At 41.2% G+C, this 25,694-nt stretch overlaps 1 protein-coding gene across 1 annotated transcript in view; it reads left to right on the top strand.

Annotated features, from left to right (window-relative positions):
* TBXAS1 (thromboxane A synthase 1) overlaps positions 1–25,694 on the top strand; it is a 228,199-nt gene that overhangs the window by 155,797 nt on the left and 46,708 nt on the right. The window contains exon 9 of the mRNA XM_054631033.2: positions 6,506–6,814. Within this exon, the coding sequence (XP_054487008.2) occupies positions 6,506–6,814 (309 nt within the window). The remainder of the gene's footprint in view (positions 1–6,505; positions 6,815–25,694) is intronic.

Here is a 25,694-nt window from a genome sequence, read left to right as displayed (position 1 = left end):
CAGTGCTGGGGTGGACTGCCTGGGGACGCTGTGGGAAGTCAGGGTTTGCTGGGTTTTTAAGAACAGGTTAGACAAACAGCTGTCAGTGCTCGTTTGCCTGATGCTGCCTTGTGGCAAGGGGATGAAGCAGATAACTTGCTGAGTTCCTTCCAGGGCTCCTTCTCCTCTATGATGATGCTTTTGCCTTAAACTCTTTGAGTCTGTGTAAATCTGTTTTTATCCTAGGTCTTAAACGGTTTTCTGAGATCATCATTAGCTTCTCTTCACGGTGTTTTATAAGATTTGATGTCTGTTGTACCGATTTTACAGATGGAGAAGCTGCACCAGCTATAACTCTGCTTTACAGGCAAAAAAGGGAGTGCAGCTTAAAGCATCTCAGCTTCTGTGGAAGGGCAGTGCTTTAACCAGTAAATCATATTGGCCACTTTGCAGGTTTAGTGGCAAACTCAGCCAATAAAATCCGTATCATATTCTAATTCAGCCTACTCTTGGCTTTATTTTTATTTTTCATTTTTTAGAAGAACATTGGTCACATGGAGAAGATCTGTTTTGTTGCCATGTTTGACACTTTCTGTTCAGGTGCCTTCATCTATTTGCTGATCAGCCTGCCCCTCCTGGGGGTAGCTTTCATTTTGCTTTCATGCAACATTTTTGTAGGGACACATTCCTTTCAAGTAGCAAGCAAAGACATTGCTGTGGCTTCTGACATCAAATGCAGAGTTATTAAATGCTCCCAGGGTTCTCTTATGGATGTGAACTACTGTCAAAAAATTGCATACAAGATTAGTGATGATAATATAAGAAAATAGCAAGTCCAAACTCATACGAAATCTTCTCAGCTTGTTTTATTATAAATATTAAGATCAGATCAGACTGGCAAAAGGCTTCACTTTCTGAATCAGCACCCAGTGAATTTTTCTTTTTTGTTTTACACAAGTTATATTGCTTTGTAAGACCTGCCTGCCCTCAGACCCTCAGCCCATTCACAATAAAAACACTGCAGTGTTTTCTTCTGCTGATATTAACAAATGCAAACAAAAGAGTTTTACCTGCCTGACTGAAAAGTTCTCCCAGCCTCTCTTGAGCAATGGCCATACCCTGGAGTCTAACAGAGTCCAGGTCCTACCAGAGCTGAGTATCACCTCTGAGAGCATCATGTCCTCAAGCTTCAGACATACAAATTTGAGGGCTTCTCATTTGATTTGAGCTTCTGTGTTCAAGCACAAGGCAAAAGGACACTCTCTCTGGAATGTTTTGGAATTGGATATATTGCCAGAGAAAACTGTCCTTTTATTTTTTCTGATTTCACTGAGAAACCAAATGAAGCCTGCAAGTGTTATAGGTTGAATTTGATCCTTTCAAAGATGATTGGCAAAATGATAGTTTTAGTGGGACTGCATTCTGTGCTTCTTTTTCAAAAGGATCTGGGTAGCTACTGCAGTGCTTGACTGATAACTTCATTGTGACGCAGGTTTGTCTTACCTAAAAAGAGGGTTGCCAAATCAAGCTTATGAAAAGCTTCCTGGATATACATTGACTTAGCAGTGTTTGTACAAGTTTGCTGAAATAATATGAGATGTGAGCTTTCTACCTGATAGATAAGGTTTCTGAAATCTATCATTTTGAGTTTGAATCAGAGTATTTGAGAAAGACCAGGAAGGTCTGTACAGTTTATTGTGATTGGCATTATATTTGCAGCATCACATTTGCATGACTTTTACACCACAGCAAGTGCTTTACAGACTATTGACCAATTATGTCATTTATTTTGATTCCTTGATTCATCATGAATTTTGTGTTTCTGGGCTATTTTGAACTCAAAACACAGATCTGAACTATCAGAGTGGTATAAAATTTGAGTATAATTTACAGAAAACATGATTGAAATCAAAACATTAAGAACTAAAATTCAAACTGATACATATTTGGTAGTTTTCCTTAAGTAATTTTTTACTTCAGCTTGCAGAGAAGTTGAACAGCTTAATCTCTCTACCAAAGGCATGACCCAAGGGTCCCCTGGATCCCAGAGCATGGTGAGTTTGCCAGAAGGTCAGCTGGCACATCAGCCTCAGATATGAAACCACAACTCCCTGTTCAGGAGGGAGAGAGCTGGAGCCATCCCTTGCCTCCTGTGAGAAAAGTCATGCTGCATCTCGTATGTGAGTGGTACATCTCTCTCCTTCTGACAGCTGCGAGGCTCGAGAGCCGGGATGTGAGGAGGGGAGGTACTGAATTCACAGGCAACCCCCGACGAGGGGGAGAGAAATGGTGCATCTGGCTTCATCTTATCAGAATGTTAATTAATTACTTTATTATATTATTTTATATTATATTACACTATGTTATATTACATCTAAACTGAATCTACCAAGCACTCAACTCTGCACCCAACAGCATAGAATCTTGTGACCATCAGCCGACAGTCCTGACACACACACACAATAGGCCCTGATAGGCCAAGGAAACAAAACACCATCACTTGGGGTAAACAATCTCCAAATTGCATTCTACTTTTGCACAAACACAGGCACAGCAAGTGAGATGAGAATATTCTTGGGAAGAATTGTGCTTTGCTCTTCTCTGTGAAGGAAAATGTGGGGCTACGGGGAGGTGGGTTCTGGCGGCCTGGCCTTCCCTGGCGCCGCGCGCTCGTTCCACCTCCGTGCAGAGCCGCTTCTCTGCAGGGCCAGGTGATGCCTAAGGAGACTAATGAGAGGAATGATACGGCCCAGAACACTGGTGTCAGGAAATATACTGCAAGGTGTCTATCTTGGGGAAGCTGTAAGCGGAGCTTGTCTTATTATATATTTCAGAGGGGATGTCTGTGTCACCGCCGAGTTAGACATTCGCCCTGTCCCACACTGCATTCAAATTATATGGGTTTTGTTCAAATCCTAGCTTTCCATTCAATTATCATTGGCTTAATGACGGGCTCTGTGTTGTACAGGGGCAAATCAAGAGTCCATCGCATTAGCACGCCATTCTTTTGTGGCAGGAATTTGTTTTTGAGGCCATTGTAACATAACTATGCAAGTGTCAGAGGACAGGATGGAGGCTATTATGGGCTTCTGCTTTTTGTGAGAAAAATCAAATGAATGTCCCTGATGGAGAAAGGAAGCCAGCAGCTGGATGTGATGACCAAAGAATGTTTTTGTGCAGTGGCACTGTAAGTACCTGGTCTGTTGTTAAATTAAGAAAAAAATGTAATTTTAAAATTTTTTTTCCTTCTACTGTCAGCTGAAGTGGAGGAACCTCCCCCTTCCCCTCTGTGAATTTTCATGAGATGCTTTTTCCTTATTTCTAGCACTTAACAATCCAATTATATTTGGGTTTATGCTAGTATTTGTCTCTATTGCCATTGTTAGGTTTTGGAATCAGAGTGATTTTTCCATCCTGATGGCACGGAAAAAAATATGTTTCATTATGACTTGTTATAACCCTGGAAATCTTTTCTCTCGCTTGGGTTGAGGACGATTTTTTATGTGACACTCTATACTGATGCCTAAAATGAAGCAGAATGAAGCATAAGGAAGAGAAGCTTTGCTGAAATATAGCTCCTTCCACTGTGTAGAACTATCATGGAAGAAAGCTTACTTCTCTCTAATGTAATACTTTTTTTCCCCCTACTATTATTCAAGTTGTTTTTACAAATGAATGTTGTTTTTGCAAGGTTTGTTTATGAAGCCATTGCTCTTAGCAACCCCTGCTCACCTGTGAGCAAATTAGATGGCACAGATCGGGTATCCAGTTTTTTCTGGATAGGATGACCTTAAAAACAGATTCTGCAACAAGACAAGCTTTTAAATTCCTAACCAAATATATTACGTGAGTAATAAAAAGAGCTCCTCAAAATGGCCACAGAGGCATTTCAGAGCACATTCCTGGGAATATTCACTTGCGCTGGTATTCATTAAGTTTGCTTTCAGCAAAAATTCTCATGAATGAAATTTTATTCAGTAGTCATTATGATTATTACTTTGCTATTACAGCAATAACCCGATGCTTTGTATAAGGCCAGGACCTGATTTTGTTTAAGGCTGGAGAAACATCTTACAGGGTCTCCAGAGAGTGTATTGTCTAAATATAAGACCAGGCTTGTCTAACAGCTCATGACTGGGAACAGCAAACCCTTAGAGGGCAATGGGTTTGTTTACAAGGAAATTCACAGCTAGAGAAGGATGGATGCAGAGCCATAGCCAATGTTACACCTTTTGAGCTGCAGGAGGCTACAGTGCTACAATTCCACTGAATAGGAATGTAATTAAACATTTTTATGTTATGAAGGTAGTTTAGGTGATGGTGGCTAGTCTTGCAGATAAAGAGACTGTCTCTACAGATGTGGTTCATTACTATTTTGAATTGGTTTATCCACACACTAATGAACACACTGGAACTGGACTCTCTTGGCTTTTTTGGGTTTTTTTGTTGTTATTGGTTTTTTTTACTGTTGTTGTTTCTTTTTGGTTTTGTTTGTTTGGTTTTTTTGTTTTGAATTTTTTTTTTGTTTGGTTGGTTTGGTTGGCTTTTTTTTTTCTTGTTTGCTTGTTTTTTTCAATTTTAAAAATGGCCTAATACAAATATATGTACCAGGGAAATCCCTGAAGCACAGGCTATGCCAAAGAGTTGGACTCTGAGTTGTGCAATACATGAACTCCCAGGATGTTCTATTCCTTCCCAGAAACTATTCCCAGAAACAAACTATTCCTTCCCAGAAAAAGTGAACAAGATTTTGAGCTATTCACATCTGAAGTCTGCATGAAGTCTTACTTCCTCCAATCTACAGGAATATAATGGAGCAGAGGTATCCTATCATGCTGGTGGGAATTGTGCCTAAGTCTAGGCACAAGGAAGTGTTTTCAGAGCTGCAGCTCATTTGCAGAGCACAATATCTGTAATGGTTTTTTGTGTGCCTTCACCTGCTGGTGGAAAAGTACGTCTCCCATGCCTTGGAGGTGATTCAGTCTGACTGGTGAATGTGCAGAGTCCTTCAGCAGGCTCTGGCTGCTATCTGGAGCATTGATTTTTGGGTGTACCAGGGTGAAAGATGCTCATTGGGTACAAGGTACCTAATGGAAAGGTTCTCTGGGGTGGAGGGAAGGAGCTGTTAAAGAGGCACTATTCCAATCCCTTGTGTTTTTCAAACCCCAAAATAACCATTCCTCTCTGCCTGTAGATCAATCAGAACAGTTTGTTGGCAGCAGAGCTAAGCACTGAGTATTTCTCCTGTTTTCTTGTCTCATTGCTCTCTTTTCCCATGTCGTGTGAAAAATAAATAATCTGATTAAGTTGTCTGACATTTATAATTAATTACTTCTTCCTTACTCTTATCTTGTTTGCCTGTCCTTTTCTCTGGCCCTTCTTTTTTCTACTTTATCTCTCAAACATCGCATCCAAGAAATCCTTCAAATGATTAATTTTTAACAGAAAAGTACAGTTTACAGCATATTCTTTTCTTTTGAAGAAAAGCTTGGTCCCTTCTGTTGTCCATCCCACTGCACAAGTTGTCATGTTCTTGCACTGCAGTCACTTCTAAGTCCTTGAGCTATCATGTATTCTGTTGGTATTTGAGGAATTGAAAATCAATCACACAGCCTTATGGCTTAGGTTCAGCACAATTCTATTATGCCCACTCGCAAAAGTCAATTCAAACCTTTTGGGTTATATTTCAAAGCCTAATCAAGCTTGCTGTCCACACTGGTTGGGAGTCAGCTCACTCTTGGCCATAGGTCTGTTTATTAGAGCTTCTGTGTCAGAAATAAGTGTGAAAGAAAGTGTTCTCATAACAGTAGGATCATTCAGTGGGCATTTTGCAAAGACAAACTGCCCAAGCAGGTTTTGTGGTAGGGGAATGCTTGCAGTTTTAATATGGTTCTGCAAATATGTTCTTAAATAATTGTTTAAAAAAGGCTATCTTCTTACAAGTGTTCATAGCTGTACTTTCTCATAAAAAGATCTCCCAATTTACTGAGGTTAGACTTTAGCCCTGTCACACTAAGCTAGTATAGAAAGTAATGTAGATGCAACCCTGAACTTAGATGGTGAGTTCCAAGCTTTGGACCATACCAACAAATGAGGGTGGTGCATCCAAGCAGATGGACCAGCTCCTCCAAGCATGATTTGTGCTGCCTCCATCTGGCAGATGTGCATGGAGCCTGCATGTACAGTCTCTATGTCAGTCCCCTGATTCCCAGCAAATTCCAAGAACTCAGCCTAAGAATATAAGGTCTGTGCAGAGCTGGCCATTAGCAATCCTCTGTGAAGGGTACATAACATATCTCTTGTGAATTGGGGGCAGATCAGTCTCATCTCACTGGGAAGAAAGCAAGGACAGGCTGTTAGTTATGGCATTTCCAGCTGATTTATAGAAGCCTCCTTGTTCACTGAAAGGCTGGTGGCCATTCTGTAGGAGCCAAGCATGCACTATAAATAGGAAGTAGCTCTCTGTTTCCATCCCCCATGGAAGGCACTGCTCTGTGACCCATCCCTCATGTTCCTTGTTCTGCAGAGGCGCAGAGATTTTCTCCAGTGGATGCTTGACGCCTGTGACTCAGCCATGGCAGCCGGGTGCTTGGGTGTGCTCAGCCCATCTGCTGCTCCCAGACAGGATGAGGCGCCTCTGGCTGGCACAGCCCCATCTGAAAAGGCTCAGAAGATGCTAACAGAGGATGAGATAGCAGGCCAAGCTTTCCTGTTCCTGATTGCTGGCTATGAGACCACCACGAGCACGCTGTCCTTTGCCACCTACTTGCTGGCCACCAACCCGGAGTGCCAGGAGAAGGTGCTGCAGGAGGTCGATGAGTTCTCTGCAAAACATGTGAGTATGATCTGCTGCTCTGGGGCTCTGTGCAGAGAGCAAGGCAATGGAAATGTATCAACACAAGAGATGGCCTAGAAACTTTGTGTCATGGTGAATGCTTAACCTTTAAAAAATATTTTACATTATTGAAATCAACCAGCTGTTGTCAGGCTCTAAAACTACACGTTTCTATTGTCTTCCTCTTGTACAACTGCTTCTACTGTTTTTGTGGTCAATTTTATTTACTGGTCTTTGTAGGAGCATAAATAGTGGCCTTGCAAATCAGAAGCTTCAAAGTTTTGTTTTGAATGTTCTTATTTTTTTTTCTTCTAGCAGCAGAATATATGTGTAAGCTTAAAAAAAAAATCACGGTATGTAATTCTCTTATACTGCGTTCAAATTACTTCTCCACTATCTGTATTTGCCAAGGGCATTTTTGTTTCCAGGAGCTGGAGTTATTTACTTGTTTCATTCATACATGGCAGGCCTAATTGTGCCCTCATGTCTGGTGAGTTCAGCTGACTTCCTTAAGGCCTGCCAAGATGTGAAGCTGCAGCTTGGCCTGGAGTATGAGCAGTTTACTTGGTAATGCTGTGGACAGAGTTGCACACAGAACCCCCTACTATTCAGCCCCAAGGAAAACATGGTTAATCTCCTCATCAGTTCCTGAAAGCTGAAAGCCTAGGAAACCAAAGGGGAATTGCTGGGAGAGCTATTCTGCAGGATGGGTGTGTGACATCATTCATATGACGTCTTTCTGTAGATGGACATGTGAAATAGTAAACATTTCCATGAAAGTGTGTAGAAATCTGAGTGCAATCAGTCATTATCTGGCTGGTTCCTTAAGGATGTTCCACATAGGAAGTCCATGCATATGGCCATGTCTACATGGACAGGGAGTGTGCTCCTGTAGGCACAGACTAATTGTCCAGCACAGCTGCTAGTGGGGGCTGTTGGGTACACACTCTAAGCACCTCAGGAGTTTATTCTGGAGTAGTTGAAGACTAGCTCTGTGTGTACCAAATTTCCCTTAGCAGCTGGTCTGGTCCAACTCCAGTTAAGGGACCCCTTGCTGTGCACTTGGAGGCTGCAGTGTGAGTCAGTGCAAGAGGTTCACATGTGGGTGTGAGTTTGATTCAAGCTGGAGAACTAAATGGATCCTGGCTTGTGTATGGTCTGACTGAGCTGCCGTTCGCTATTAGCAATGTTTCAATAATAATCAAATTCAAATGCTTAATTCTTGACTTTCTTGGTTCTCTATTAATATTTTGCTGATAATTTCAGCTTTTGCACTATCTAGGAGAATTTATGAAGCTAGGGACACTTGTGGCAGTTTCCCTAGTCAGTGCAGAGAGTTTGCACTCAAATTAATTTCTGCTCTGTACAAAGTCTGTATGAGGCTCAACTCAAACTGGTGTCCTCATCCCAAATCATGCTGTCCCATGTCATAGATCGATTGGAAGTACCTTTCAAATAAATTCCCTGTACTTTCTGAGTTGTCAGGTTTGGCTTTAGATGGTGCATATATGGCTGTATGGCCAAGTAGAAGAGAGGGAAAGAAAGATAATGATTCATCTGCAGTCCTTGATAACAGGAAATTTGTAGATCTGATCTTTGCAGCCCCATACTTCAAAAGATTTCCTTTTATAAACAGTTCATGATTTGGCAGGGGGGCAGGAGGGGGCAATGCACTGCTCAGGGAGCCCATCCCAGAATAAGGAAAAGGGTGCAGCAGTTCAGTCCCCTCAGTGACTGCAATTAACTACTTTTAGCCTAGAAAATGAGATCTATGTGAACGGTTTGTGAGTTACGGGAGCAGCAGCTATTTTAGAACTGGGTATATATAGATGCTGTGTTCAGTTGTCATGCAAGAGAGAGGAAGGGAGGGACACAGAAGCTACAGGCTCAGTTAGTTATCAAGTCAGTTGCTAAGAAATTTGATTAGGTTATTGCTTTGCTCTTATCAAGGTGCTCTGCAATTTTCACAAAGGAAGGGCTTTAGAAGGCCAAAACATGGGGAATGGTACAGTCAGATTGTTTTGACATGTGGTGGAAGACTGTTTTGATTTGCAGATATGCAAGTATTAAACACAGTACCCTCTTCAGCCAAATTTGTACTCAGGTAATTATAACTACAAAATGTCCTCTACCACATCCCCCTTCTGTCCTCCATCCATTTCAGTTGGCTGATGCAGAATGTTTTATTGCCCTAATCTGTGGTGTGGAGCTGCAGTCTGATTTTACAGCAGCTGCTGTGTATCATCCCAGAGATGATTGTACTTTGGTGGTGGACAGAGTGATTTATATACTCATTTACCAAAGTTTATAAAGACATGTAAGAGCTATCTGAGAAAAGGTGCTATAAATGACAGGCACAGTTCCAGCTTTTTGGCACACCAGTCAAAAACACAAAGCATGATGACCTTGTAGTAGCCAGTAATGGAGCAAGGTTGGTCCATCTGGGCATACAGCAGTATTTTGGTGGCTCAGGGTGTTGTACTTGGGGACACCCCTGCCTTTGCTGTGATTTTCATTTGTCTGTCTTGCACAGTGGGTATGTTGGGAGAGCATAAAGGGGATGGAGAAAGCTGAGTCAATGCTGGGTTAGAGATCCCTGGCCAGGCGTGGTGCAGTCTGCTGCAGTGTGGTGCAGAAACACAAAGCTAGGTGCTGCAAGTGTCTAGTCCCAGTGCTGGGAGTCAGATACCCAGAGGAGACAGGACCATGTTATCCTGCTCTGTTGTGTCCAGCCAAGTTTGTTTCAGAGCTGTCTTGAGAGGTCTCACTGCCAATCTCTACCACACAGCCTGAATAGATGGCACTTCCAGGCAGGTGTCCTCAGAAAACAGTGTCTGAGTGACTCATGGGTTGTCATCTTTTTCTTTTTACCTCCAGGACCATCCTCATCTGCTTGCTAAAGGACATTTTAGGTCTTTTCTTGACTGACAGCTCAGTGCTGAGGCTTCATGGTGTCTCTTTGCCTCAAAATGAGAAGAGGCACCTGCCCTATTTTAGAGTCTGGCAGGCAGGAGAAGCTCCTGGCCTCAGTTATTGTAGAGGACAGGACATTGCCCCCTCACCTCTATCTGGGTCTTTAGGGTGTAGAGAAAGGGCATGCAGGGCTTTTCATCTCTGGGGAAGCAGAAAGACAAAATACTGAGTGGTGATTACTTGTCACCACACACTGTATCTTCCCCTACTACTTTTGAATCCCTGTGTGTGCTCCAACTGTACTGGAAAAGACAAGCATAATTCTTCTAACGCACAAATAAAAATTCAAATTATAAAGACTTTGACCTGACCCTCTTCATAAATCCCTTGGGAGTGTAGTGTGTGCCCTGTGAAGGGCAATCTGCTAAAAATAAGATGCACCTATTTGCTGCAAGCTTGTTGCTGGGTGTGCAGCTTGCTTTGATACCATGAAAGCAAAATAAACAAGATGAAAAGAGAGTTAAATATGAACTAGTGGGGGCAGGACGCCTACCTCTGTGTCTGCATAAAATAATATTGCTTTCTGCAGAGACCACAGATCTGGGACAGCAGAGAGGGGTCAGATCCTCAGATGGGTTAAACTGGTACATGTTTGGTATTAGTACAGGTATGGTGATATGCATCAGCTGAGAAGCAAGCCTGGTATGTACCAGTAAAGGAGGGCATGGGGGAAAAAAGAGAAAGGTTGCTATTTCAAGACCAGATTATTTTTACAGTGTTTGTGGCTAACCATCCCTGAACTGTTAGAGGCTATACAGTTGTGAATGAGATGTTTTTTATCCACACTCACCAAGTGAGAAAGAATGCACCCATGGTCTTCACCTCTCCTTTTCAGTCAAAAATGATCCCTGTGCAGAGGTTTTAAGGAGCCCTTCACAAGACATATTTAGGAACAGTTTTTGCACATGTGACTGATTATCTTATTGTAAAAGCAAGTTGATTTTTGTTTGTCTGTGTGTGTGCTTAGCAAAACCATAGAAAGCCTGGAGCACACACATTCATTTTGAGCATATGAACACTTGCTTCTGAGTGCCACTGTGTGCTCTGAGCTGCTCTGTGTGTTATGTCCTAAGCCGCAGAGCTTAGGGCATGAAAAATTGCATCTTCCATGCTGGGGATTCCCTCAATGTGGGGATTCTCTTTTTTCCTCTATTCCCATTTTAGCATTTAAAAATGCTAAAATCTCTCTCCCTTCCTTGTCCCTGTTCTCAAGCCTGAATCATTCACAATTATGAATTATTTTGTTGTTGTTGTTTTACTGGACTGCACAATTTTAGACAGGAAGAGTAATGGCACAAAACAGAGTGCAAAACCACAGGTGACCAAGCTGGCTTCTCATAAGAAGTTATTTGTTACCCTGATGTGGAATGTGGTGAGTGGGTGTGGGTATGTGCTCCTGATCAGTTGCAAAGTAAACACATCAGGTTAAACCAGTGAAACAAGGTCATTTTCTTGAGGGGGAAAAGCAAGCCTGCTTGGGGCAGCTAAGGAGGGCAAAAGAGGTGTGAGAACGATCTTTTCTGTCTCTGTGCAATAAAGAAATCCATGCCTGATGGTGCAGAGCATAGAAAAGCCTGGAGCAAGGGCTCCCTGAATTCTAATCTCACCTTCAGGAATAATTTACTGCCTATTCTCAGTAAGAGACAGCCAAGCCTCGCATTAACTTATGGGTAGACTTGGTGCTACAATTTTGGGGGATTTTTAGCTCATATCTATACAAACATGTCATTACTTAAAGAACCACAGGAAAGAGGTTGCACTGAGCATTACAGAACCTGAGATGTGTTGCTGCACTGATATGTGAGGCTTCAGGTCTGGTGAAGGACAGAGTAGCAGCTCACTGCTCCTTGCTGCTGATGCCTAGGAATACTTCCAGGAGCCCTGACAAAGGTGAGGGAGAGCACAGGAGTCAGGAGAAGTAAATAAGAGTGAATACATGAAAGAGCAGCTATTACCGTAAAACAACGATTGGAGACTGCAAGACTGTGTTTTCCATTCTATTTTAAAAAAGCTTTGTACTACTCTTACTTATCACTGCTTGATATGACATTTAGAAACATCAGTGTGAGAGGAATGAAGAACAGGAAAAGACATAGCAGTCTCTACTCCACCAAATTTCCTATCCACACAAAGTACTAGTGTAACAATTCACCGCTGGTGTGACTTATCAACATTTTCACCTCTGTCTAGAGACTGTAAAGTTTAAAGAAACTTCAAGGTCCTGCCATACTCTCTCTTTATTTAAATGGAGACTTGGAGATTTTTCTTTGATATAAAGACATCTTCATTCCTATAAACACTTGGTTTTGTATTGCTTTAGGACCCAGGAATATTTTCAATATGTTTTATTGAAAATGTTGACCAGACTGTTTCATCTGTACTCTTTCATGTCGAAAATATTGAATGATGCTACTCCAAAGTCATTGCAATCCATAGTTTTGTTTATGAAACAATACTGTTTAATTCCTTTTTAACTGCTCTGTGTAGTGAGTTGTGAATAGCCCAGGTTGAACTGGACTGATGCATAAACTCCTCATTTATGATTGATAATTTTTTGCTGTAATTCATCAGACATACTGGGTGTGGCAATTGCTCATCTGGAGTAATTGTCTTCACTGACTTAAGTGGAATTGTACTAAACTTTACACTGGCTTATGATTCTGTTCTTCACACTGAAAAGCTCCTTCACTAATACCTCTGCAGTCTACTGGAGATGTCTTATTGAAAAGGGATTTTGCCATTTCAAAATTTTCCCTTCCCATAAAATTTCTAGAGCAGAGAGAGGTAGGACCATTTTTATGGTGTCTCTCTGCCTGATTGAGTACTTTAGATTTTTAAGCAGTCTATGCAGAGAGTCTCCTTGGTAGCACAGTCGGCTTTCTTTGAGCATTAATGAAAATGAGAGGTGAAAGTCAGAGAGATGTCACTGTCAGGGAATTACTACAACAATTTGCATGAGTTTGGTGCCTTTCATGCAGTATCTCAAGGCTTTGTGCTCTCAGAAGCTCCCAACTACAGAGACTGAGCTTCACTAAGGAAATATTGCTGACAGTGAAGGCTTGCATTTATCAAGGGAGACTGAATTGTAAACAGTGTGCAGGAAAAAAGTCTACAGAAGAGAGTTGCTGCTACACATGCATACACATACACACACAAAACATACAGAACCAGGAAGCACAAACAATATTGGTTGTTGTTGCTGTTTATTCTCTTGAATGAAATGACACTCTTTGATTGCTCTATTTGTTTAAGAAAGTGTTGCAGAGCCTCCCATCACTTATGAATGTCAGCTGTCAGCACTTGTTTTTTTTTAAAACAAATAGAGAAATGCTTTTAAACATGTAGAGACTGAGTACTGTTAGGTTCTATTTCTGCAGTTCTTCATGCAGTTGCTCCATGTCTGAAATCAGTTATTTATCTTAGTCCCATGGTGCTTCTGTACATACCAGTCAAATGTTGCTAAGTTAGGAGAAGACAATAAGCCTTTCCCCACATTTCTCCTCTGCTGTAAGTGTCTAGAATATATTGATTTGAAACGATGCAAGCTTTGGACTCAAGAGACACAAAGTCACTTCTCTTGGACAGAGAGTTAAAAGTTTTGACTTTTAACTCTTCCGGAATGTCAGCCAGTTAAGCACCTTTGAGACTTGGGGCTTTGTTATCTCTACTTCTTGACTCTCTGGTGTACAAAGAGAAGTATCAGGAGAAAAGCCTTGAGTCCAAGCTTGCAAAGTTTTTGTCCACTTTACTCCAAACCTGTTCCCAGGCTCAAATGCTGAGGGGAAGCACCGAGGTGGAAAAGCTTGGGCTCAGTTTTCTCACTGTGCAAGCCTTAGAAGATACCTCTTTGCACAGGCTGCTTTCCACTCCAGGCACCTTCCCAGCAGAGAAGGCAGAGAAGTTGTCCTGGAGGCCTGTCTGGAAGATCCCTTTGTTGCTTGTTCCTGTGCTTTGTAGGGCCACAGTCATCCTTTGTCTGAAGCATGAGCAGCCAGGAGCTGCATGAGAGCAATTCTCCTTGCTTGCCTTGTGTTTGTAGTTCTTACACTGTATCTACCTACAGATGCCTGCTCTTCAAAGGGGATAAAGACTTTCAAAGACAGTAAAGCCTTTCTTGAGAGTCAGCCTATTTATGATATGCAAAGAGTTGAGTTAAACAATTGGTAAGTCTGGTTTGGCTTTGCTATTTTGGAAAGTCTACTGTTAGCTTATAGGAACACTTTCCACATTTTAAACCCCAGTTGTATCTTGACATTGTACTTCTTCCTTGACTTTTCCAAACCTTACTTCTTTCCTAGGAAAATCCTTTTCACAGCTGAGAAGAGGTAATTCCATGTGGTCTGGAATGAGGTGTTGTTGAGATGATTTATGTACCTTTATTTCAAGGAACTTCTTGTTGTTGTTGACACTGCAGAGTTCATTTACCCCTTTTCACCCAAGAAAAAGAAATAAAGAGGAAAGAGAGGAAAAAAAACCCTTTTACTTTTCCATTTGTTCAGGCCTATCAGTCTCTTGTCCATGAAGACTAATTTGTCTTTTGCTTGCAATGTCACATGTTGCTCAATGACTCTGCCTTATTGCTATTCTTGAGCAAAACTGAGTCTCAGGTAATGTATGCTAGACAGATACTCATTTTCACCCCTGAATTTTCTTGGTATTTTGCCATCCTCATAATAATTGACCCACTATCACTGCTGCAGGGTTCATGTTAAAGAATAAATTTTTCTAGTGACATGGAACATTTAATGACGAAGATGTTAATAATGCAGCACTTTAAATGTGATTACACAGATTTGTTTAAAAAGAAAGTAAAGGGAAGGATGCATCTTCCATGTCTTTCTATTCCTTGTCCCCCTCCTTCCCCCCTTCCATTTCAGGCTTTTATGGAGAAAAGAGTATATTTGTTTTTCATTTAAGAAAAAAATACCACTGCTGAGCAAGAAACTTGTTACAATTTTCTTCAGGATTCGTCTCCCAGCTGCCCCTGTATATGGTGATTAACAAGCTTCCTCCAGGGATAAAGGAAGCCAAATTAATATCAAAGCAATGTCCAATAAATTTTTATATTCATATCAGTGTTAACCTTTTAGCTGCAGGTAGGTAACATCATAGGGTGCAGGGTGGGACATAGTCCCAGGTAGAATTGGTAGATCACATTTTTGCACTGGGCAGTTGAGCCTTGTAGAAGGAAGCAAGGAGATAAGCTAAATCACAGTAAATATGATAAGCTGCTCCTCTCCATGACATTGGAGGGGACATACTCTCACCAGGCAAGCCACATGGTAGGAAAAGAGGTGAACATGCCATGATTTCTCAGGAATGAGGAGAGTGGCAGCCTGTCTAGCCCTCAGGAGTTTTTCAATGTGAAGTAGGAGTCAAGCCCAAAAAGATATTATACTATTTTTTTTTGTTTGTTTTGTCATGGAAGTTAGGCACTGAAAGTTCCCATAAGTTATGTGCTGCTGTATCATAAATACTTAGCAAAGAAAGAGAACAGCTAGCAATAGGCACAACCTCAATGCAAAAAAAATCAGAAAAGCTAAACCATCTGGCCCTTGAAAGAACTTACAAATGAGAGAGGGTGGCTTTGGACATCTGTGTCAGGACCCCACCCTGTGTCTCAGCATTAGCAGCCAATTGCATTCATCAGGCAGGAACTTGTCTCCTGGGAAATATTAAATACTAAGCTAAGTAGAGAAGCCTATTCAAGCTGTATGTTAGTTAACATTCATTTGGGATGAGACCCCTGTGTGTCCCCAGACTGAAAGGCAGATTCTTCAGAGCATGAAGGTGTTGGCCCAGCCCTGGCATCTTCATCTGCTGCAGGAATCTCCACTGAACTCTCAGCTTCTGAGAGGCTTTCAAGACCAAGGGGTAAAATCTTGCTTTAACAGCATTTTACCTTGTAAAGACAATAGTGACTCTTGAGATTTCTGAAAACAAGTGCCATTTTCATGATAGGGATTTTCCATGGGACCTTCTACAAGGGCCTGTAGTGACAGGACACATGGCAATGGCTTTAAACTGAAAGAGGGTAGGTTTAGGTGAGATTATTTACTGTGAGGGTGGAGAGGCACTGGCACAGGTTGCCCAGAGGAGCTGTGGATGCCTCATCCCTGAAAGTGTTCAAGACCAGGCTGAATGGAGTTCTGAGCAGCCTGGTCTAGTGGAAGATATCCCTGCTGATGGCAGAGGGGTTGGAATTAGATCAGCTTTAAGGTCCTTTTCTAGCCAAACCATTGTATGATTCTATGGGCAAAGGAAGAGAAGGAGAAGTACTGGGGAACATAAATAAAATAAATCCTGTTTGTGCACCTGTGCTTGCATGAGAGAGAGAAGGAGGGAGAGAATGAATGATGACTGAAGAAAAGAAGGTCTTTCATCTGGAAGTTTCACACAGATTCCTGAATTGCAGGTATTAAATGCATAAGGTGCAAAAGTTGAGCTGAGGAGAACACATGCTTAATTTATTAAGAAACAGCATATCCCCAACAGCAACAAAGAAGAAATTAAAATTGTATTCATCATATTCATAGCTTAAAAATGATCTTAGCTTATATGAATGTGAGGTCAAAATGGAATTTTTCCTCCAGGTATGTACATAAATTAGGAAGCATTAATAGGAAGCAACCAGTCCATTTATTTGTCAATAAGCATTTGAAGTGAAGGCTGAATGAGCTGGTACCAGAAGGAGTGGAAACTAGTTTGCATTTCATGATTATGTAAAGCAGTTTTTTGGTAGACTGAACTTCTTGTGACCTCCTCTCCCTTTTTTTCTCCCTTTTTTACCACCCTAGCAGAACATGTGTATTTAAATAATTTCTATTTCTTACAATATGATTTTGCTATTTTTAATTAGCATGAGATGGCTTTTATATTGTTTGCCCTGCTTCATCTTATGCTTTTCTTTTAACGTGGAAAAAAAGGAAAGGTGGTGTTTCTGGGTGTGCCCTTGCTCTAGAAATGTGGTGGTCTTCCAGAGATATGAGTGAACATTTCCTTGCTTAACCAGATGGAAAGATTGGTGCAAAGGGAGTAGTCAGGAAAACACAAAGGAATGTAGGAAACACATCCTGTCTGAAGACTGCTCAGTTTCAAATCAGTTAATATATTTTACTGTGTCACAGGACAATTTTTCACTGATATTTATTGAATGGGTCAGGCTGGAAGGGACCACAGGGGAGGCCCTGGTCCAGCCCCCCTGCTCAAGCAGGGCCCTCCTAGAGCAAGTGGCACAGTATTGTGTCCAGATGGTTTTTGAATATCTCCAGTGAGGGAGACCCCACACCCTCTCTGTGCAATCTGTTCCAGTGCCTGGTCACCTGCACAGTAAAGAAATTCTTCCTCAAATTCAGGTGGCATTTCCTGTGCATCAGTTTCTGCCCATTGCCTTTGTTTTCCTTTTGTTGTTGATGTATTTGAAAAAGCCTTTCTTGTTGTCTATGATGTTCTTGGCCAGATTTAATTTTGGCCCCCAGATGGACTTTGGCCTTCCTTGTCTCATTTCTACTTACTCTGATAACCTCTTTATATTCATTCTAAGTGGCCTGGCCCTGCATCTCCTGTGTATTTTCTGCTTGAGAAATGAAAAGAGTTCCATATTCATCCATGTGGGTCTCTTGTCCCCTCTGCACAATTTCTTCTTGTTCATTCAGATGCATCATTCCTGAGCCTGGAGGAAAGGATCCCTGTGATGCCTCTTCCCTGTGGAGCCTGTTCCCAAGGAATCTTTCCAAGAAGATGCCTGAAGTGGCTGAAGTTAACTGTCCATGGTTGTAATCTTACTTATTACTAACTAATTTGATGTCTGGTTTTCATAAGACAGGTTATGGGACTTCTCCAAAATCAAATCCTTTAAAGCAACAAAATCCAACCTGTATGTTAGTGTAACTGGCCATATTTTGAATGTTTTGGCCAGTGCCCCACAAGGGTTTCTATGCAAGCAGTATGGCCAGAAGTGGAATTTCACTGCTGCAGTAGCCCCTGGGATGGGCATTTGGGGCCTTGATCAGGGCAGACTTCAAACTGTTCTACACTAGAAATTCCAGTTGCTTGTATGGACTGGAATGTTGGGTTTTTAACCAAGACTGAGTAGATAAATAGATGCTTGCATGTTTACCATCCTTAGTCAGGGCTCAGATGCAGTGAGACTGAGAGCTCAATTATTTTCTCAGTCCAAGGAATTATCCTCCCTGGCTGTCACTGAGGCGTGGCACATTAAGGCATGATGTGCAAGCAATTCACTCTTTGGCCCTGTTGACTCAATGTTTTCCACCTGTATGGAAACTGTGCTTTCAGAATTCAACAAAATATTCATATTATTTTATATGTAAAACATTCTGCTTTTACACACATCTTAAAAAACAGATTTCAGAAAAGACTCTGTTAATAAGCAGGAAGGAAAAAAAAGATTTTGTTTTTTTGTTTGTTTTTTAATGCTTTACATACTATCAGGTTTAAAAATGTAATACAATAAGATGATTTTGATCTTCTTCAATAGAGGTTTTGGATAAAATTTAATATCTTTTTCATACTCCTAGCTACACTTAAATTTAAAGGAGAAAATCAAGAAGTAAAAAAGTTCTGAACATGGGACTATTATCCACAAGCCCTTGCTGCTGTTGTTGATCTAAATGAAGGAAAAAGGAAGAAACAAGATGTCAGAAAGTCAATGCATAGTGGACTGGAACAAAACACTTTTAAAAGCTTTATCTTTTTGGAACTTGTTTCATCCAAGTTCATGTGCACTCAGGATACAATAAGAAGATGATTTTGTGCAGTCATGAATTTAGATTTAATAGCTTGATAAGTAGAGAACTTTACAGATAATTTCGAGGTGCTAATCTAACCTTGCTGTGCCTTTAATCTTTTGGCATTCTAGAGAGCATTGAAAGCAAAAGCTGACTGTTTTAATATCACAGAGTAGTCATGGAGAAAAATTTTCTCCATCAGAGCAGCTTTTAAATAAATTATTACTTTTTTTTTTCCCCTTTGGTGGGGAAAAATAATGTAACATGGATTTAAACAGAAGTGAATTTACTAAATGTCCTGCATCTTTCTCTCTTGTTAATTAGTAACAGTCAAACGCTCTTGTTCTGCAGACAGTGACTACAAAGAAAATGATAAAAAACTTGGGAAAGATTCTAGAGCTGAAATAATTAGGCAATTTATCATTCAGGGTAATTGGACTTGTACAAAGCAGCCTTATTTACCATAGGTTTCCATTTCTTCTAACTGGTTGTGAAAAATACAGCTACATTGATTGGGAAATGTTCTTAGTGCTTTCTTTTTCCAATATGCATTGTGCCAGGGACGTTCAGTTCAAAGTGTGGTGTTCCTCCCAGTGATTTCTTTTCCCTCAGTGATCTTCAGAAGCAGCCTTCAGCTTCTAAACCTCAAACCAAAATTAGATTAAAGTGCCCAGTATGGGGTCAGAAATAGGAGGGAAAGAGAGAGGGGTTTCCACTGGGGAATTTTCACTTAACAAACGAAAGCCTTTGCTTTGTTTCAAAGAAAAAATTGCAAAGTGGAGGCACATCTTAATCACATTGGTAGCCAGCTGAGATGTTTATGCTAATTTCCAAAGGTATGTAAGTATAGGAATCGGGGGGTCCAAAACTCCTGCCTCTCTAATGTGAAAAACACAAGCAGTTAAGCACCACCAGCAGACAGCTCTGATGTTGTTTCAGCATCAGGGAAGACGGGGGAGTAGTCACAAGGGGTTACTTGAATTTCACTGCACAATTTTCAGGCTGTATGAATGCCCCTTCACCCAAAGGTGAGTCTTTCCCACTGTTTTTCTGAGGAGGAGGGCACAGCTACTCTTTTACAGTTTGTTGAATTACAACTCTCTTCCAGCTTTGCACTGTTCCCTTCCACTCTAGAAAAGTACATCTTCACAACCAGCTTTTCTTGTGATGTACGTTCCAGAAATGTTCAAACTCCTTGGATTTCACCACCAAAGTCTCTGAATGTGTTGACCCCAAGGCTGGCTTTCTGCCAGACCCAGAGCATCACAAACTGCTCCAGCATATCTTGCTTTGAGCTGTGGGTATTTTTTGGTGCTGGCATCCCAGTGTTCAGGTACATGTCACCAGGCTTTAGGGCAAGGAAATCAAGTTGTGGAAGGAGTTATTATTTAGAAGTGATCTTTCTCAATAGGCCCGGTAGAAACCAGCCAGCAGAGCTCCCTGCTGGGAGGAGCATTCACTGGGGAAATACGATAATGTTTAAAAGCATTTTACTCCCTGCCTGTGATAAATTCTTAAATATGCACTGCCAGGCTGTCTTAGGTGGGTGCTGAAAACATGCTTTAAGTGGCACAGCTTGACACCAGTTGTATGGGTGTCTTCAGATAGTGTCACAGGTTGTGTTGTGCGGATTTTCCCCAACAGCTCGTTAATTTAAAACTTTTCTATGTGTTTGATACCTTCTGTAATAAGAAAGTCATGACTGCCAACAATTTTCTATGGAAATTTGAGGAGCAAGAAGTAGTAGTTACCTAAAATACTGCCTGTTGTCTGAGCAAGCTCAATGTGAGACCAAGTGCACAATCTGGGTGCAAACCAGGCATGCTTCATCCCTTGCCAAAGGAGTGTTTGAACTCCCCTACTGAAAGGTGCACCTCTGTGGATGTGGCCATGTTGTCAGCTGAGAAAGATGCCAACATTTGTCAGATTTTGTGCCATGTCATAATTTGCTGGCTGTTTACATTGCTCACCTGGGGTGAGCTGAGCTGCTGGCTGAAATTTCAGGGTTGTTTGGATTAGAGCCAAATATCTTTGAAGTGACCCTACTTATTTACAAGGACTGTGCACACTTTTCTTTTGCCCATCCCAGCAGGAACTGAGCAGCAGGACATGGCTCCTGCTCTCACAGCTCCATGGAGCAGCGTGGACTGTGGCAGTCCCTCACCAAGCTGTGTTTGCTGCACTGAGACAGTGCCTGGTGCTTCTTTTCTCCTTTTTTTTTTTTTTTTCCTTTTCTGATTTTTTTATTTCTTCCCTGAACACACAGCTCTGTGCAGAGCGCTGCCTTGACAAACCACTCTGCCCACAGGTGCTGTGCACAAAACCTTGCCAGTCATTTTGCACAGGGGCTGTAATCCTCCTGACCAGTCCCTCTGGATAAATATAACAAGCAGATAAGCTCCATGACAGAATCAAGTGGTTGCTTTTCCTACAGGTTTCAATAATGTTTAACCTGAGCAGTAACTGTCACACAACTGATTTTCTTTTCTTTAGGTTTGGTAAGCTGGTGCCACTTTAGCAGACTTGAGACAGCAGGAGCAAAGATACTGTATCTTTTCTAAATAGTCTAGGATATTTTAGCACTTTTCATTTGTTAACATCCATATGGTACATAAACATTAACCTCTAAAAGTACCTACAAGTCCTGTAATATTCATGGTCCTATTTCTTCGGGAGGCACAGACAATTTAAAAGTTTTGTTGTGAGACATAGAGAACTCATGGAATAGTATTTACATATTCTGGTTAACTTACATTCCACAAGAAATCCTTTGCAAGATCATCTGATGTTTCCTCCATGGATATAAGTGAAAAAAAACCAATGATTTTCATTGGAGATCTAAAACACAAAAGTCATCAGATCTACTGATGTGCACAAATTGAAGGATGTACATGCATCACCCTCTGCAAGGACAGAAACACAAAATGTTTTAAAGAGTGCTTTGAGTACTCCCTACTAAGCACATTCTTCTTCACTCTGCAATGGGGGAAAAAGAGGTATTGTCTGTTAATTCATTAAATGATACATATTAAGTTTAGGAATTTGTTATTGTGCAGTCTAATCTTGTTTAAAACCAAAGACACAGGACTTATTTGTAATAATTAATTAGTGTATCTGTTTAAAAAAAAAAAAGAACAAAACCAAAACCCTCACACTTATTTTAATTAGGTGGCATTAAATGTCTTTCCTGACTTGAAAATGAAAGATCCCAAGAAGAACAAGCAAAACAAAATGCTTTAGTAATCTTTTTAATTGTTCTTGTTCCATTGTTGCAAGCTCTGGTGTTCTAGAAATGTTGGGCAAAACCTTGTTTAACATATTGTTTTCATATGACTCTGGAGGTCTCTACCTTTTGCTCTAATTAAACAAATAAATCCTACAAACTGTATCCAGGCTAACTGCCAAGCCAGATTCTCAGTTTACATTTGTGTTCTCTTTCCTGTTCCTGTAATGGGAAGGGACCATCAAGGTGTGTGTACATCAACCTCATCCTTCACCTGCAGCAGGGTTCACTTCACTTCATTTCTGCTGTTATATTTCACAAAAGAGGGCTTGCAACTGTGCTAAGGCCTGTTGCTGCTGCCTTGGTAGGACCTTAGAGAAACTGAGATTCAGGCTCCAAAAACACACCTCTTTGTTCCCACAGTCCAGTTATTTGAAGGAAAGGAGCAATACTCTCATCATGTTGGCTAGGAGCACAAAGCAAGACCAGTAATTCAAAAAATGGTAAGAGAAAGACAAAGCAAAACATAACACACTCCATTAAGTTTTCCTCCTGTACTAATGGGAAGAGCATGGAAGTTTTTATCATGCTGTGTACTGAATTTACCATAAGAAAAGTAATCCATGCAATATAATAGCTTTTCTGATAGAAGTTAAAGATGGAGTGGATACAATTTTTTTTTTTTTTTTCACACAACCTACTTTCATAATCTCTTTTGCACTGAAGTAGGAACCTTGAGAGAGGAATGCAGATAATGTGGTTAAATTTTGGATCTTACCAGAGGTAAGGTTCACCTTGTGACATAGGGATGCCTGTCATTTAGGAAATCTGCAAAGACTTGACCCAAAGCCTTGGGAGGAGGTTGTTTTGGTTCAGAGCCTAACTGAGAGCAGGGTTGTGCTTTTACAATCAATCAAGAGGCTGCTGTTGCTGGGCTCAGAGTTGCAGTTGTGCCATCAGCCCTGGAGGAGCAGCTGCTCTGCTGCAACCTCGGGCTGGTACTGAGGGGGAGTGAGAGGCACAGTAAACACACAGAGTAGCAGTAAATGACAAGAGGATATGATATGTAACATTAGCCAGGCTCACTGTTTGCTTAGACTGTGGAATGGTCTTTTAAATCAATCTTTTATTATCAGTGGAGCCTTAGCAGTGCACTTAAATGAGAGAACAATGCAAGGACACAGAGACTTGGTGCTAAGTGAACGTCCTGCTTTCTTTCCTAGCTCTGATTTTACAAGAAAAACCATAGATAGATCCAGGCCAAAACATTCAGATGTGAACTTTTTTAATGTTTGGTGACCTTTGGAATTGGGCTCTGTTTTTATCCCCATTGCTGCTGTATGGGTTCATCTCACCACCAGTCCTGACATCCTGCATAAAAATGTCTGGGAATATGTCCTGCCCTCTTACCCGAATCTTTCTGGCAAAAATTTCTCATGAATTTACCACAGTTTTGCTTTATGTCTTCTCCTAAGTTAGTTATCCTTCTCCTAAATAAAGATTAAGATATTACCTGTAAACCACAGTGATCACCTGTTAGTGTTTTCTTGTATTAAAACTGTGTGTTCCTAAAATGATTTATTTTTTAAAAAATTATTTATATATTTCTTTTAGAAGTTGGACGGGATGTGTGCCTGCTTTCAGAAGTTCTTCTGTGGGTTTTTAACATCCTTTGGAAAAATGTGGGTATTAGAATTGCATAGAGCATTCTAAAAGCAATTTTCTACTAGTGTGAAATCTTACTGAGCTTATCTTACAGACCTGGTTTTGCTCAGTGTGCCCTTCAGGTTTCAAGTGTTGTAGTTGTTGCAGTTAAGTGTTTCTAAGCATTGTTAGATCTTTTTGCTGATGTATTTATTCTCTGTTTCTATATTTCTATAAATGCATGAAGAGAAAATAGATGGGAAGTGTCACTCAAGTTGGGGGTTAAGGTTTTGTTTTGTAGGAAAACATTGTTACCAGATCTTTTATCAAGTCAAAGCTAATTGCCATCGTGGTTGCTTGAAACTGAATAGAAATCTGAATTGTGTCCTTTGCATATTTAGCATTTCAGGTTAAGGAAGTAATAATTTTAATCCCACTTACACTCAGACTTTGCAGAGAAATGTGGTGGTCATGAGACCCTTGCTGTGCACAGGCAGATATTCAAAATCTAAGTATTCTAAGCAAATTCTTTGCACTGGCAAAGGCTACCAAGCCCTCATGGGCATCTTTATGCATCTAAATATATGTACACTTGTATATCCTTCAGCACTGGACTATGCTATGAGAGGATAATTATAGACCAGGTCATTTTTGGTAGTACTTTTTTTAAAAAAAATCTTTTGAGAGAACAGGCTTAATTTCAATTAGTTGTCCAAAGGGTACAACTCTTAAGTGGCTCAGTACATCTTGTCTCCTCATCCAAATCTGCATTTCTGTCAGCAATGCAGTAATCAAACCAAGGTATGGCATTTTAACTCTTTGTTTCTGCACTGCAAGAGGCAAACAGAGAACCAAATAACCCCACATCACCAGCTGGAGAGGGCAGGGTTCTCTACTGTGCTAAGAGATACTAGACTGAATGCTGGTCCAGCCAGTGAACACTAGAGATCTTAACTGGAGCTGTTTGAGTCCACTCCAGGGGGCAAAGCTGTAGAAAATGGATTTACATCCATTACAGGGTGAAGCAGGAAAGAGATCTCTAACCTAAAAGTGAAGCAGGGCTTGGAGACAGCCTGGATTTGGAGCAGGGAGAAGCAGAACCACCAAAGGAACACTCAGAGCTGTTGAGATGCAGTTAAACCCACAGCACTGGTAGGGCTGGACAATCACTAGTTAAAGGTAGTTAATTATTTAAGAAAAAAATTATGAAGCATAAAATATTCAAACTGCCTGTGCCTGATGTAAGCTATTGCCACAATGGCACGTGCACCTGGGTTTTAAATTCTTGCCCGTTTACTACATTTTTCTTTTGAAGTAACGATATTTTTTACTAATGATGAGATAATATTACTTCTCAAACATTAATAATAAACAAAATATAGGTGAAAAACTTTGCTATTTGCTTCCTCCAGAGAGGATTATGTCTGCTTTCTTTAAAGTAAAAATAATTTACAAGGCTTCTTAGCTCTCTCAGAAATGAATAACTTACTAAGTGTTGCGATAATTGTGCAAAGAACCCGTTACGATAGCAGAGTGTAGCTACAAAGTGACTGGGAAATTGGTGCCTTGAGTCTGAAATTAGCTGTTGCAGTTACCAGGCGTCATTCCAGATTAGCTGTGCCTGTCTGGTGGGCAGCTCCCGGGGAGCTGCGCGGGTGACTCACAGCGACCCACCTCGCTCAGGAGCTGGCCTGCCCGAGGTGCCTCAACTTAGAAACAAAGACAAAACGAAAATCAGGCTGTGCTGAGCAGTTCAGCCCACAGACAGGGTCTGCTCGTTGGAAACCTCAGCAGGAAGTAAAACCTGCCTCCTGCAAAAGCTTGGGGATGGGTGAGGCGGCTCACATACCCAGTGATGATTCTCGAGTACCTGGCACTTGCCTGAACTTGCTGTCGACATCTGTACACCTGCTCTAGCAGGCAGAAGGCAACATTTCTCTGACTGTACCTAAAAATGGCAGTTCTCACAAAAAAGAAAGAAAGAAAAAAAGACTGTTAGTTGCGGTATCTTTGCCAAAACCCATTTACATGTTGGCTGCTTAAAGACCCATCTGCAGTGTTGATCGCCTGACACCGGTTCACTTCCTGTCCTAAATTGCTGAAAAATCCCAGTGCATAAAACGCTGGCGCCCTGTTCTTTTTATCAAACCCATGACCTTCTTCCTCCCCGAGTCTGCTCTGTGCACAGCTGTCTCACCTTCCTGTGGCCTGCCCTTCTGGGTGCCTGTGATAGAGCTGGGTTGGCTGAGACCTCAGGACCTGACCCTGCAGGCACCACAGCTGGCCCTTC

This window comes from Agelaius phoeniceus, chromosome 5 (assembly GCF_051311805.1).
Source record: "Agelaius phoeniceus isolate bAgePho1 chromosome 5, bAgePho1.hap1, whole genome shotgun sequence".
Classification (NCBI taxonomy): Eukaryota; Metazoa; Chordata; class Aves; order Passeriformes; family Icteridae; genus Agelaius; species Agelaius phoeniceus.
The sequence above is the reverse complement of the archived record's forward strand: the minus strand, read 5'-3'. Positions and strand labels throughout refer to the sequence as shown.